The following is a 16,503-nucleotide window of genomic DNA, read 5'->3' on the forward strand; positions in this document are numbered from 1 at the left end:
TCAGGAACCGCCCCCGCCACCTCTTCGCTCCGCCCACGCCCCACCGGCCCCTCCCGAAATCTCGCGAGGGTAGGTGCGCGTCCGTGTTTTGCGGGCAACTAGCTCTCCCAGCAGCTGTAATTGCCGCTGCGGGAGATATTGGAGCTGCTGTCGTCCGCGCGCCCGCCCTCCCCCACTGAGGAGAGCCACCGCCTCTTTCGCTCTTTTCACACACCTATCGCCGGGAGCGGCGGCAGCAACAGTCCCTGGATCCACCGCCGCCTCCTCAGACGGCCGCTCTGCTGGTTATTGCCTCAGTCTGGCAGTTGCCGGCGGCCCCCTGTCCAGCTCCTCTCTTCAGATCGTCTGCTCCCTCCTCATCCTCTCCGGGACCCACCTCCCCACGGTTCGCCGGGGTGGAGGACGACGAGGAGGAGACGAGAGTCACCCTCCCTCCAGGCGGCGCCGGCCCCCTCACCCGCGGGTGTGTCCTATAAATGGCGTCGGAAAGCGACACGGAGGAATTCTTTGATGCCCCTGAAGATGTGCACCTAGAGGGCGGCGACCCTATCGGGTAAGTAACCGGAGCCCTGGCCCAGAAGCCAGGCGTCCCCGTCTCCTGGCTTCCCCTGTGCCGTACCCCCTACACCCCTTCCAGGTCCCGCCGCCGCAGCCCCTCTCCGTCTCCCTCGGCTACTTCAGAGTGAGTTCCGGGAGGGCAATCGCCCACCTCGGGCAAACCTCCCTCTTGGCCCTGGTAAACGGCCCCCGGGCTTCTCTCGGAGCCTCTTTCTCTTGTCCAGCTTTCTGCGAGGTGGGACAGTTTACGAGCTCGAGAGCCGGAGATGTGTATTTGAGGGTTTCAGAGCTTACCTTGAAACATCCGTTTTGGCCTTGGGGGCCATAGATTAAAGGAGCGGTAACAGGAATTGCACTGACGGTTGTTTTTTTCTTCTTTTGCCGCTAACTTACCTATCCGATTCAGAGGTGTCTCTACTCCGTATTCGCCGTCCTCTTTTGGTTGCACAAAAAGAAAAGGAGCGGAGCGCGGGGAGGGGGAAGACTGGGTGTTTACTTAGGAAAGTCCTCTAGCTGATGTACTCTAGATCCGCGGTGTTTTATTAAAATACCACCTTGCCATGAGGCAGAGGAAATCGAAGACGAGGTCCTTTACCATTAGCGAGACTGCGGTCTTAAAAGAGTTGCCGTACAGAAATGTGTACAACCGACTGCAGCGATACAAACAAGTGCTGAGTAATCTGTGGTTGGAAGGAGAGCCACAGCTTGGTGCTCTTTATCTAATTCTGCAAAATGTTTTAGTGGTGATTAATAGGGAGATTCTGAGTAGGAACTACAGTAGTTGGAAGGCTTCGCTTTGCCTGGGACTTCTACTGACCCACTCCCGACTCTTCCCAGTTGGAATAATGTTTAAAGCGAGTTCACCGAACTCTTCTACTGGTCTTGTGTGGCACTAGAGGCAGTGAAATACATTTTCGTGCTATGAGAACTTGAAAATGGGTAAAATTTGTCATGTTACTGTAAAAGTCACTAATATGGTTCCAAAAGTCAGCTGCCTTCAATTTGCAAGCTTACCCGTGGAAGAAATACCTTAATGCAAATTACTATTATCTGTACATTCTAGAAGTCGTTCTAAAACTGAATAGGTATTATATATAATATGTACCCCAAAAGTTACAGCAACAAAAGCAGAGAAAATGTACGTTGGTGGGTCGTTAATGAGTGTGTTTCCACCAACCTTCAAATCGCTAGTATGGGATTTGAAGGTGGCAATGGCCAAACTTGAGATGGCATTGAATCTCCTTTAAGTTCAATATATGGAACAAATTCACAGCTAGATGGTAGAGGATAGAAAATTCACTTGGATTTCCAAGTATATAGGAGTCCTCTGAAATTAAATTTTGTCTTCCTGGTATTCCCCTTAAAGTAATCATATGATTTAATAAATTTAGAGCTGTGTGAGTATTGTTTCTTTTCAATGAATGTAACATTTAATTTTGAATAACGGCTACATCAGGACCTGTGTAAACTGCCTAGTAATCCAGTACCTGGCAGAAAGAACTCCAGTGTTCATTCCCTTCTCCTTCCTTTCTTGTAATTAGCAAATTTAACTTCACAGGGTGCTTACTTTGGGAGGAAGTATGCACAACTTGGAGTTATTTAACTTATCTAAACTGAATGAGTCATTTTGATAGAATTGCTAGTCACTTCTTCCCTCCTGGAATAATAAACTTCTCAAGCATTTTGATCCTTTGATATGCTAGGTGAAAAGTAAAAACATCTCTTAGGACCCAGCCTTCTGAATTTAACTCTAACCTGCCCAAATATTGAGGATGTTGAGCTCTATGGGTAAAACTACTGTCAGTCTATGAATTTCAAGGCTCCATCCTGCATTACTGAGGGGATTTCGAAGGAAATTCAACTCTACTGGAGAATTTAATCTGAAAAGAACTAGCAGTACTGAGAGGACTGCACAAGGTTGGCATTATTAACATTTCCTCTGTCCTTTGTGACAGTTTTTGTTATTTGCATAAGGTACTGTGAGGAAACTTGGCTGGGTAACTAACAACCTAGAAATGAGTGAGAAATCTTGATTTGTGAAAACATATGGTATCATCAGATATTGGTTATTAGAAGTATCTTCTCTCCCTTGAGACACACTCAGAGATTTACACCATATGCACTCTAAGAGGTTAACCGACCCGGTTTGGGCACTTTAAGAAATGTTCCTTGCATTGCATGTTCTAGAGTATACAGAACATTTCACCAGATTGTAGTAAACTGAGTAGGCTGTTGAGAGTTATCTCATGTTTTGTTAATTAGCAGAATCCAGATAAACAATCCATTTCCTAAAGCTGATTTCTTTCTTCTTTTCCCCTTCCAATGGTGTCTTCAGCTTTGTTGTTCTACTCTTAAATCAGAGTTAATAAAGTTAAAAAATCAGTCCAGTTTTTTATAGGAAGACTTGATTTGAATGCAGCTACTTTTCCACAGTGGGAGATCATCTCCACTTGTCCAGCTTTGCAGTGTACATCACAGTTACAATGATTTATTTTGATTGATATTTTAGGTCAGATTTCCTTATTCTTTTCTCCATTTTAATGAAGAACCTTAGGCTCAGAGAGGTTAATAAATTGGCCTAGGGGACACAGCTTGTAAGTGACAGCTGGGATTTGAAACCAGTTCTTTGGACTCCTACTCCAGTATTTTTTTCTAGTACATCATAGCTACCCCATACTGGGGGTGTGTGTGTGTGTGTGTGTGTGTGTGTGTGTGTGTGTGTGTGTGTGTATTCAAGGTAATTTCCTCCAAGAGATACTTGAGTCAAATGCTTTAGGACCAACTTGCTAAGTTGAACTGATGCATATATTTAAAACTAGTAGCCCAAACTTCAGTTCTCTTGGCTAGAAATACCCACTTTCTCTTTCAAGAATGTGTATTTTGTTTTGTCAGATAGGGCTGTTACAAGATCATAGCATGTTACAACTGGAAGGGACATCTAGTTTAACTCCTTCATGTAAAATGTGAAAGCCAAAGCCCTGAGAAAGGAAAGTGACTTGTCCAAGGTGACACAGCAAACTAATGGCAAAGTTAGGACTTGAATCCAGATCAGTTTCACTATCTAGAATTATATTCTGCTATCATGCTATCTTTTGATAAAGCAGGAAAGGGAGGAGGAAGTTTGGTATAGTACAAAAAAGCCCTGGACTGTGAGTCATTTCATTTCCTCATCTTTAATTTGAGGAGAGTTTTAACAGACTTGATGGTATTTGGTACATGATTTAAGACCTGTAGATTTGAAACTAGATATTTACTGGGTAAATTATATGTGAAATGAATGTTTGTGCTATTTTGTGTGGATTATGCATACACATACTAAAGGCTGGCACTGAGAACATGTTGTAAAAACAAACGTGATGTTTTGAGCATTCTTCATGTTTTTTATTGGAAGAAATGGTAAGATTTTTAGAGTAGGAAGGGACAGAAGATCATTTGGCCCAGCCCTTCCATTTAACTGAAAGAGAAACTATGCTCAGAGAGGGGAAGTGACACATTGCTGATTAGCGGCAAACTCAGAACTAGAACCCAAGTCTCCTGATTCCTCATTTATACCATGATGCCTTGTCTGTAGAAGGAACGAAAGTATTGGCAGTTATCCCTGCTGTAGGTTTCTGGCACATACTCTGTTAGCAGGACTCCCGAGATAGTCAACTACATCTACCATGATTCTGTTTCTTTTATGTCTTGCTGTCAGAGGACATGGAATGTTCTAGGATCCTCACTTTTGCCCACTAATTTTCTCCAAGTCTGGATGAAAAAACGGTGACAAAACAGCTAATATAAGAACAGGGATGGTTATTTGTTTTGTTAGTTTAGTGTCAATTGCAGTCTATTATTTTAGATTAGAGTAATAACCCAAATCTTGATTTTTAAGTCATAAGAACTGAGATCAAACTGTCCCAAAGAGTTGTTTGGTCTAAAAAATAAAAAGTTGCCTAACTGCCTTTGTTGAAAACTGTTTTTCACTTGGACATCAGAAACATTTCTCTCTGAATTGAAAATTGATGCATTTCAATTAAAAATTATTTGCGTGGTATGGGTTATTTAAGAGCCCTATTAAAAATAAGCTGTTATTTAACAACCTTATTAAAAATGGCTGTTCATGGGTATAGATGAATTATGGATTATATTTGATTGCCATTGGCTTTGTGGATTGATAGAAATATATTTACATATGCTTTTTTATCACACCATGTAACATCATGTAGAGGTGGGAGGGGACCTTTTGCATATTAATTAGTAAATTCAAGCTCTAAATTTAGTGGCCTCCAACTGTCAGTTTGGTGACTCATGGAAGTAGGACAGTCCGAAGCAGTACTGCAGTTTGGGGACTCAATTTGAATCTGTACAAACTCTTAAAACTGAAAACTTTATTTTGTTCTTGGGGTAACCTACTTCAAAAAGTAGGGTAGATAAAATTTGATCTTTAAAAATGTTAAAAACCTAGATAGTTTTAGCATGTTGACAGTTCAGTGATGGTCCTACAGAAAAAAAAGTAACTTCTAATTGTTGTTATTTGAGACCTGCATAACCTTCACAGTACATGACAGTCCTTGTGTTCTTTTCAGTTCATTGTTTAGATTTTGACAAAGTCAGGTGAATTTGCCAGGCAAGAACCTTGAAGATGCTGTTTGTTTCCTCCTCAAACTCTGCCTGCAATTCTGGTAACTACTTCCTGGGGTATGTAGGTGGAGGACAGGGTGGTGGTGGTGATGGAGTAGGTGGTGAAGGTAGCCCCTGAAGCCAAGAGAGAGAGACCAGGTTCTCAGACTGCTTACTGGGACATGGATAACTGAGATCAGACGAATCACAGTATTTCGTATTGTTTTAGATACACACCTATACAGTGAATTAAACAACCCTTTCTGTGAGAGATTAATAGTCTATAAGAATTAATTAAAAGTAATGAAAATTGTAGGTACTTTATGATGCTCTACTGATATTTAACTTGAATTGCTAATTAACCTACATTTTTGTTTTCTACCCATAGCTAAGCTAATTTCTACAAACTTTCACAAGGTTTGTTCCACCCTTGCTGTCAGATATTCTTCTGCTAACAAGCTAAACCTTTAATTGGGTGCTTTCCTTACTCTTCAGAGTAGAATCTTATCTGTTCTCTTATTTCAGACTGAGCAGCCTTTGTATTAGTCTGTCATCTCGTGATTCAAAATTGTGGAAAAACTGCATAAGACATAATGTGGGCCTCATACCTGATGGCAACCCCAATGTTTTTCCCCAGTCCTATACAAATTTATCTTGGTTACTATAGCAACCAGCCTATCAGTTATTTTTCTAGCTCTTTTGCCTGCTCAGATACTAGGATTACCATATAATCAGGTTCTGCTAAAGCCCTTCAGATCTTAGCATTTTATTACCAGCTGCAGCTGTCTGACAGTTTCAGCTTGGCATTCCATTAGGGTCAATTGGTTTTAAGTTCACAAAACCTTTTTGTCTCCAAACATTTTAAACATACAGAATTTAACAGGAACATGTTTAGGTAATATTTCTCTCATGCTAATTTTATCAGTTCCATTGTTAGTCATTGTCTTGAAGATTGAATGCATTACATCACTGGCATCCAATGGCCATCCATGGGTCATATCAGCTAGAATAAATTTCAAGATTGAGTTACCATTTAAGAAATATATACAAATATGATTTTAGACCCTATGTCATCACGAGCTAGCTGAAGTGACTTAAAAGTACCTTGATTCATCAACTCACAAATAAATAATCTGGCTTCTACCAAAAATTATTTCTGTAGATAGCAGAAAGAATGTTTGGACTTTTCATTCTAATTTGGGAAAACAGTTCAGAAGTTTAATAGGAAAGTTTATCTTTCTTTTGCAGCCTTTGATAAATGGGAAAAGAAACATAAAGATTAAATAGTTGTACGGGTCTTTATTATGTTCTATTTTTTAAAATCTCATAAAAATCTCAGAATTCAAATAACTAAAATAGTTAAGTTACAAATGTGTTTGTCTTGCTAAAAATAAGAATGTTGAAAAAATATTTAGGATATATAAACTGATAGTTCATATAGTAGTTTATATAATGTTTGTGTTAATGTTTGTTTTTGGTGCTCATGCTTGTTAATATTATATGGTGTAGTAATAAATATATGCCTGATTAATCTTTCTAAATATGCCTAATTAATCTTTGAGTTTAACTGAGGTGGTTAATCTTTTAATGCTTTAGCCAATTTTGGTATGTGTTTCAATATATAACAATAACATAAGTAATGTATTTTTTTTCCTTTTCTTGTTTATTTTATTTTATTTATTTTTTAACTTTACAATATTGTATTGGTTTTGAAGTAATGTGTTTTTAAAAATCAGAGTAAAATTTCTCTTAAGATATTTTGTGTACTTTTCAAGAAATGTTTATCTTTCTAAATTAGAATATTATGTAGTAAGCTTGTGAGTTTGTGAAATGATTAAATTAAAATTTCCTGGCTTGAATTTTTATTTTTAAATCATTTGAATGGTTTAAGAGTTTAAAGCATTTTAAGATTAGTTTATCCTATTCAAAGCTCTGGTTACTAAATTCTGATGATGCCCCAAGGAGAACTTTATTTTAATTGCACAAATAGGCTACAGAGCAGAAAAGGTTTTACTTTATCCACAGGACCCTAATCCCTAAAATTTTTAAAATAAAGGCAGGGGGGAGGATAAGAATTTTTTTTAAGGCCTAGGATGAACCATAAAAATTTTGGAAAGTACTGACAGGAAACTTTAATGTTTTCCAGTAGGCAGCCTATACAGAGGAAGCCATACCTGTATAAAATGTACTTGACCACTACTAATTGTAATAGACTGTTCCAGTAAAAACTCATTGAACCGTGAGCATTCTTATGAACCACAGGTCAAACTCTTTAGAGAACCAATAAATAGAATGTAAAGATGTATTCAAACCCATTTTCTCAGAAGCAGGCATCCTGGTTCCTAAGTAGGCTCAAGAGAAGAGGTAAAAGTGTTCTTTCTGGCATCAATCTTGAACTGCAAAGACTAGACATGGATGAACTTAATATCCATAGTCCTCTTTTAAATATGTTTTTGAACGTCTTTGTTTAAATTGGGAGACTGAGGAAATTATTTTTCTAGTTATTCAGTTCAGTTCAGTCGCTCAGTCGTGTCCAACTCTTTGCAAACCCATGAATCACAGCACGCCAGGCCTCCCTGTCCATCACCAACTCCCGGAGTCCACCCAAACTCATGTCCATCAAGTCGGTGATGCCATCCAGCCATCTCATCCTCTGTCGTCCCCTTCTCCTCCTGCCCTCAATCCCACCCAGCATCAGAGTCTTTTCCAGTGAGTCAACTCTTTGCATGAGGTGGCCAAAGTATTGGAGTTTCAGCTTTAGCATCATTCCTTCCAAAGAACACCCAGGACTGACCTCCTTTAGAATGGACTGGTTGGATCTCCTTGCAGTCCAAGGGACTCTCAAGAGTCTTCTCCAACACCACAGTTCAAAAGCATCAATTCTTCGGCGCTCAGCGTTCTTCACAGTCCAACTCTCACAGCCATACATGACCACAGGAAAAACCATAGCCTTGACTAGATGAACCTTTGTTGGCAAAGTGATATCTCTGCTTTTGAATATGCTATCTAGGTTGGTCATAACTTTCCTTCCAAGGAGTAAGCGTCTTTTAATTTCATGGCTGCAGTCACCATCTGCAGTGATTTTGGAGCCCAAAAATATAAAGTCTGACACTGTTTCCACTGTTTCCCCATCTATTTCCCATGAAGTGATGGGACCAGATGCCATGATCTTCATTTTCTGAATGTTGAGCTTTAAACCAACTTTTTCACTCTCCTCTTTCATTTTCATCAAGAGGCTTTTTAGTTCCTCTTCACTTTCTGCCATAAGGGTGGTGTCATCTGTATATCTGAGGTTATTGATACTTCTCCCGGCAATCTTGATTCCAGCTTGTTTTTCTTCCATCCCAGCATTTCTCATGATGTACTCTGCATATAAGTTAAATAAGCAGGGTGACAATATACAGCCTTGTTGTACTCCTTTTCCTATTTGGAACCAGTCTGTTGTTAGGGTTCTAGTTATTAGCAGTACTATTAACAATTTGTGTGGTTTTTTAAAAAAAAAATCACTCTTTTAAAATATGCTTATCTACCCAAATGACAGGTGGTTTGAACATTTCTTCTCAGCCCCAGATCCACCCCATTCACCTCCAGCTTTCTCCTTCCTAGCTTACCTTAAGGTCATTAGTACAGAGATTCCCTGGTGTAATAATTTATTCTTCCTTAACAAGTGAGAAGAAACAGTGGTGGATGAAATATAATGAATGGGTGGGTCTTTGGGGATGAATTGGATATAGCAGATGCATTGGTAAGTGGGATTGGTTAGTGTCACAGGTAGAGTGGAGCATTGGATTAGTGGAAAATAGGTGAGCAGAAGGAATAGGTAGCTTGATAAAACTAGTACCTTTGTGAGTGAAAGTGAGTGGGTTTGTCAGTATTATGCAATTGGCATTTTATCTTTATTGGATTGGCTTTAGAGATTAAAGCTAGGTACCAAGATCAGTCTTTTTTCCTTTAAGTGAACTTTGCTATACCTATTTTATCCCAGGTCAAAGCTCCTGTTTGTTAACTTTTAACCTTTGCCTTATTTTCCTGGGTAGAGAGATGTCTGCAGTTGATGTGTTGTTGTTGTTGTTCAGTCGCTCATTTGTGTCTGACTCTTTGTGACCCCATGGACTGCATAATGCCAGGCTTCCCTGTCCTTCACCATCTCCCAGAGCTTGTTCAAACTCATGTCCATCGAGTCGGTGATGGCATCCAACCATCTCATCCTTTGTCATCCCCTTCTCCTCCTGCCCTCATTCTTTCCCAGCATCAGGGTCTTTTCCAATGAGGTGGCTCTTCGTATCGGGTGGCCAAAGTATTGGAGCTTCAGCATCAGTCCTTCCAATGAATATTCAGGACTGATTTCCTTAGGATTGACTGGTTTGTTCTCCTTGCAGTCCAAGGGACTCTCAAGAGTCTTCTCCAACACCACAGTTCAAAAGCATCACCTATCCTAGGTGGAAATAGGGATGCTCTTTGGTTTTCCACTTCCTTTCACAATTTCTTCTAGCAGTACTTTTGAACTTCCTGGTTTCTCTGAGATCTTCACTCGCACTTCCCATTCCTGTAAACACTGGTTCCTATAAGAGTGAAGGGAAGAAATGGAGGGGACTGAGGCAAAGACGGTGGTTTAGATTTATAGGACCTTTATAACTTGGGTACATTCTGTATTCAGTAAATATTGTGTTAACAGTGAAGCCTTCGGAAGTGTTGCCAGTTATCCTGCAATCATATCTATTTCTTGTTACCAACTCCCCCCACCCCCAGGATTGAATGTCTTCCCAATAAGAAAGAAGTATTATAGTCCTGCATGTTGTTAAACATGCAAAGAATGGTAATGATTAATGTTGGACATTAATTTTCAAAGTATTTTTATTTACGTTATCTCTTCTGACTATCCTGCAGTTCTGTAAGATAGGACAATTTTTGTGAGACAGGACAGTTATGCTAATTTTGCAAATAAACAGCTCAGGGTGAATAGAAATCAGCTAGCAAAAGTGGAATTTCACTAGTTTGTGATACTTAGATGATGATTTTGAATGAAGATGTAAAACAGTAGGTCCCTCCCACTTCACTTTTCTAAGCTATAAACATTTTTCAATGATATGTTTTAAATGTGAATTATTAAAATGATGAGGCTGACTCTCCTGCCAGTTGGATATGTATAATTCACTCTTGAAAACAACAAAAAGCAGTATTTTAAATGCTTTTCTTTTTATGCTTTAAAGAAAGTGATTATGCTATGGTAGCTAGGTCAGAAAATGACCTTGCTCCTGAAAAAGCTGGAATCCCAGACACTGCTACTACATTTCAAAGGGTATGTTCTTTGTTCTTTCTATGTTCTAAGGGAAAACTCCTCAAGATGTGAGACACTGCTGATTTGGACTTCTGTGCTTCATCAAAAAGTCTTGATCCCAGATTTTTCTTTTCTGTAATTGTTTTGTAGGTTGTTGTTAGTTGTTTAGACCACATTTTTTTTCCTTTTTTTTTTTTGCAGTATAACTCTGGTTCATATTTTTAGCTACAAGTGGCTAATTGGAAACACAATGTTTCTCCCCGCCCCCCCCCCCCCCTTCCTCCTCAGAGGTGTTTTCTAGCAGTCACAGTGAATGCATGTGGTGGTTTTTAATATTTTCCAGCTGGTCAAACATTTTGGCTATCAAATTAATGGGGAAAATGCATTCCAGTAGCTAATTAGAAAAAATATATTCTCAATAATTAGTATTTAAGGTGGAAATAAGGATGAGTAATATTTTTAATAATAAACTTGGCCTACAGATTGTTTTATATAAGTAAGCATTCTAGGTAATTTGAGATTTTTCTAGAATATTTTATCAAGTTTTACTATACATGGACATAACCAGATATTCAACACAGAAATCAGATTGATTATATTCTTTGCAGCCGAAGATGGAGAAGCTCTATACAGTCAGCAAAAACAAGACCAGGAGCTGACTGTGGTCCTTATTGCCAAATTCAGACTTAAATTGAAGAAAGTAGGGAAAACCACTAGACCATTCAGGTATGACCTAAATCAAATCCCTTATGATTATACAGTGGAAGTGAGAAATAGATTTAAGGGCCTAGATCTGATAGATAGAGTGCCTGATGAACTATGGACTGAGGTTCGTGAGATTTGTACAGGAGACAGGGATCAAAACCATCCCCGTGGAAAAGAAATGCAAAAAAGCAAAATAGCTGTCTGGGGAGACCTTACAAATAGCTGTGAAAAGAAGAGAAGTGAAAAGCAAAGGAGAAAAGGAAAGATATAAACATCTGAATGCAGAGTTCCAAAGAATAGCAAGAAGAGATAAGAAAGCCTTCTGCAGCGATCAGTGCAAAGAAATAGAGGACAACAACAGAATGGGAAAGACTAGAGATCTCTTCAAGAAAATTAGAGATACCAAAGGAACATTTCATGCAAAGATGAGCTCGATAAAGGACAGAAATGGTATGGACAGAAGCAGAAGATATTAAGAGATGGCAAGAATACACAGAAGAACTGTACAAAAAAGAGCTTCATGACCCAGATAATCACGATGGTGTAATCACTGACCTAGAGCCAGACATCTGGAATGTGAAGTCAAGTGGGCCTTAGCAAGCATCACTACGAACAAAGCTAGTGGAGGTGATAGAATTCCAATTGAGCTATTCCAAATCCTGAAAGATGATGCTGTGAAAGTGGTTCACTCAATATGCCAGCAAATTTGGAAAACTCAGCAGTGGCCACAGGACTGGAAAAGGTCAGTTTTCAGTCCAATCCCAAAGAAAGGCAATGCCAAAGAATGCTCAAACTACCACACAATTGCACTCATCTCACACGCTAGTAAAGTACTGCTCAAAATTCTCCAAGCCAGGCTTCAGCAATACGTGAACCGTGAACTTCCTGATGTTCAAGCTGGTTTTAGAAAAGGCAGAGGAACCAGAGATCAAATTGCCAACATCCGCTGGATCATCGAAAAAGTAAGAGAGTTCCAGAAAAACATATTTCTGCTTTATTGACTATGCCAAAGCCTTTGACTGTGTGGATCACAATAAACTGTGGAAAATTCTGAAAGAGATGGGAATACCAGACCACCTGATCTGCCTCTTGAGAAATTTGTATGTAGGTCAGGAAGCAACAGTTAGAACTGGACATGGAACAACAGACTGATTCCAAATAGGAAAAGGAGTACGTCAAGGCTGTATATTGTCACCCTGTTTATTTAACTTCTATGCAGAGTACATCATGAGAAACGCTGAACTGGAAGAAACACAAGCTGGAATCAAGATTGCTGGGAGAAATATCAATAACCTCAGATATGCAGATGACACCATCCTTATGGCAGAAAGTGAAGAGGAATTAAAAAGCCTCTTGATGAAAGTGCAAGTGGAGAGTGAAAAAGTTGGCTTAAAGCTCAACATTCAGAAAACGAAGATCATGGCATCTGGTCCCATCACTTCATGGGAAATAGATGGGGAAACAGTGGAAACAGTGTCAGACTTTATATTTTTGGGCTCCAAAATCACTGCAGATGGTGACTGCAGCCATGAAATTAAAAGACGCTTACTCCTTGGAAGGAAAGTTATGACCAACCTAGATAGCATATTCAAAAGCAGAGACATCACTTTGCCAACAAAGGTTCGTCTAGTCAAGGCCATGGTTTTTCCTGTGGTCATGTATGGCTGTGAGAGTTGGACTGTGAAGAACGCTGAGCGCCGAAGAATTGATGCTTTTGAACTGTGGTGTTGGAGAAGACTCTTGAGAGTCCCTTGGACTGCAAGGAGATCCAACCAGTCCATTCTGAAGGAGATCAGCCCTGGGATTTCTTTGGAAGGAATGATGCTAAAGCTGAAACTCCAATACTTTGGCCACCTCATGCGAAGAGTTGACTCATTGGAAAAGACTCTGATGCTGGGAGGGGTTGGGGGCAGGAGCAGAAGGGGACGACAGAGGATGAGATGGCTGGATGGCATCACTGTCTCGATGGATGTGAGTCTGAGTGAACTCTGGGAGTTGGTGATGGACAGGGAGGCCTGGCGTGCTGTGATTCATGGGGTCGCAAAGAGTCAGACACGACTGAGCGACTGATCTGATCTGATCAAGTTTTAAATACACCTTCATTAAAGAATGCAGAAGTAGAAATTCAGATAAATCGTAAAAGTAGAATTTATAGACTAAAATGCTTAATTACTGAAATGTGTCGTTTTCCATTATTCATAATATTGAGAGAAAATATGAATAATTAAATGTTAGCAGTTACACCAAGCCCTCAGTTCAGTCGTTAGTTTACAACTTCCTTTCCCATCAAATCTTTTATCAGAGATAATAGTAATGTTTTGTGTGTGATTTAGTTTGACTTTTTTTTTGTTCCTCTGCCAGTCTTTGGTGATAAGTAGAAATGGCAACCCACTCCAGTGTTCTTGCCTGGAGAATCCCAGGAATGGGGGAGCCTGGTGGGCTGCGGGCTGTGGGGTCGCACAGAGTCCAACACGACTGAAGTGACTTAGCAGCAGTGAACTCAGAAGAAGAAAAATAATCTCAAAGTCTGAATAATCAGTTCATTGATAATATAATTGATTTAGTTACATTTTTTGAAAAGGGGAGTTGTGACAGTTTCTTTAGTGCTCTTAACTTTTATGTGAGGTGACCTTAGAAGTTACTGGCATTTAATTTTTAAGATTAGTACACCAATGAATGTTTTAGATAACTTAAAAATCATATTAGTACATTAACTTGATAAAGCTTCTGTAAAGTGGCCTGTAGACAAAAATCTTGTTTCCTTTCTAAGAAAGTTACAAAGTGATTTAGCACGATTGCATTAGTATTGACTTTTCCAGACAGTTGTAAATTTAGCCATCTGTTTCTGTTGCAATTTTCTAGAAATTATTTTAAATCATTAATAGATGTGACTTTTATCTAACCCAGTTTGACAGTTTGGAACGTTGATATAGCTGCCCTACCCTGGAGTTACTGTTTGAATGTGAGTATTTATTGAATGGTTATAAATGTGCAGGGTAGAATGTTTTTAGTTTAGAATTCTTGAGCAGGCCTAGAGAAGTGATTATTCTGTTATTTTATCAATAGATTATGAAGCTGTTCTTTCAGAAATATGACATAAAACTACATGAATTACATATATCAGTTTTGAAAAATCAGCTTGTCATTTTAGACAGTATTTAGTTGCTTAAGGTCCACTTCAAGTTTGTAATTACTTTATATATGGCTGGAATTATATTTCATTATAAAGTTTCCTTTGATTTCATTATAGATCACTTACAAATGTTGCCACAAAATCCACTTTCAGAAAACATAGAACCATTGTGCCAAACTTTCTCACCATCTATTTCTGTTAATATCAGTGATAAAATAGTCATTAGGTATTTTAGACACATTCTGCTTCTTGACTTTCATAGTACTTTAAAATGGCACTTCAAAGAATATTAAAAGTATTAATTCTCATCTTGAGGATTTGGTTAATTCCCTGTTAGATAACTGCCTTAAGTATATTCTCCATTTTTTATTAATCTTGTTAATAAGCCAAAATTACCATGTATCAAGGGAAACCTCCTTCTATGGGGACTTTTATGCTTAGCATATAATCTAGTAAAACTTGCCATAAGAATGTAACTAATTAATAAATACATTTATTTAATGATGTATATGCATCAGTGTATACAATTTCATTCCAGTGAACAAATTTTTAAAAACTATGCACTTAGAGCAAGATTAAAAAAAAATAAAACCCAGTATATTATTCTCTAAATTTGAACTGTTCTTGTTCAACTTGAGGTTTGGTTTTGCTTTTGCTTTTGATTTTTGCTTTGTTTTTGTTTTTCTCTTGCCTGGTCTAAGTGGGAAGAAATCCTCATGTCAGTGTTTTGTGAGCACCAGAACCTCTCTGATTACTAGTTTAGACTGAGCACTTTTGTGTTGGTCTTAGTTTGCCATCAGATCTTCGTATTTCAGCAAAGGCAAAAAAAGGTGGATAAAAACAAAATCAAGCTATGGGGCAATTCTCCACTAAGACCTTGGTAGTTACCTTCTTATAAGAAAAGTGTTTGCCAAGCCACCAGCTTTATTCTCACTGACTCACTCTATACTCCTTCCTTCCGTGTCATTACTCTTTTTAACCTCCTTAAGAGTCTGTCAGGAATTTTGCAACCTGGCAAAAGGCTTCTTCAGAGCCAACTACTTTTTTTCCTCAGAACCTAAAATAAAAAATGAGTCCTTTTACTGACAGAAAAAGAAAAGAAGACCTTGTTAAACCATTTTTCTGTGTTGCCCAATTTCATCCAGAAGTCTAGAAATAGGGATGTTAAATGTTAAATTCTTATATTTTGTGTAGTGGGTCTTTGAGTTCCTAGTAATTTAGTTGACTCTGAAGCAGGTGTCAGGTTTAGTCTGCACATTCCTTCCACCCTATTCTCAGAAGGCTTACAGGTTTGGTTTTGTTTTTTTCAGATAACTCTCAGGTAAGAGGTAAGAGAAACACCAAACCCCAAAGGCAGAAGGATCTGTCTATAGCTAAAGGGTGAGAAACTAGAGGTAGAATGGTTTATGGGATCTGCCTCTTTGAAATTACAGAAATTCAATGTTCTTTTTTAAAGTGGACTTTTAAGCACCAATTATCCTAAAGCCTTAGTGCATGAGTGATGAATATTTGAGTTTAAAAGTTGGAAAAGGTGATCCGGTGATTGCCTAGAGAGAAACCACTTGCTGAAGCTGTGAAAAATAAGTTAGACTCCTGCAGTAGTCAGCCATGTCTATACCTGATTTCAAAATGTGGATTTTGCAGTAAGACAGGGAAGGGAATGCAACTGGCTTCTATTTGAGGAGTCTAATCTATATGTGTTCTTAATGCACACTTGTATTGATTGGCATTCAAATATAGGAGCTATTCGTGCTTCAGGTTGTGGGAAGATGTTGAAACAGAATTGAAAAGCAGGTTCTACCTCATATCGTAGAAGGTTCATTAGTTTTCTTGATCGAAAAATATTGAAAAATATCTGAAATATTTCTGATATCCCCTTTATAAAGTAAAAGTGAAGTCGCTCAGTCGTATCCGACTCTTTGCAACCCCATGGACTGTAGCCTATCAGGCTCCTCCATCCATGGGATTTTCCAGGCAAGAGTGCTGGAGTGGGGTGCCGTTTCCTTCTCCAGGGGATCTTTGCGACCCAGGAATCAAACTAGGGTCTCCCACAATGCTTTACCATCTGAGCCGCCAGGGAAGCCCCTATGACTTTGTAAATACAGTAACCTAATCCCTTTTTAATGACAACATAATTTTAATTGATATTTATCCAGAAAGTTGACTGCTGATCTTTATTTGACTTATATAGGTTAAGTTCATTTTTAACATGAGGACAGTTTCAAAT

At 38.9% G+C, this 16,503-nt stretch overlaps 1 protein-coding gene across 1 annotated transcript in view; it reads left to right on the forward strand.

Annotated features, from left to right (window-relative positions):
• The first annotated feature begins 74 nt into the window (after nt 1–74).
• WDR44 (WD repeat domain 44) overlaps nt 75–16,503 on the forward strand; it is a 93,383-nt gene continuing 76,954 nt past the window's right edge. Inside the window, exon 1 of the mRNA XM_070784337.1 lies at nt 75–553. Coding sequence (XP_070640438.1) covers nt 477–553 — 77 coding nt within the window. The 5' untranslated portion in view covers nt 75–476. The remainder of the gene's footprint in view (nt 554–16,503) is intronic.

This window comes from Bos indicus, chromosome X (genome assembly GCF_029378745.1).
Source record: "Bos indicus isolate NIAB-ARS_2022 breed Sahiwal x Tharparkar chromosome X, NIAB-ARS_B.indTharparkar_mat_pri_1.0, whole genome shotgun sequence".
NCBI lineage: Eukaryota > Metazoa > Chordata > Mammalia > Artiodactyla > Bovidae > Bos > Bos indicus.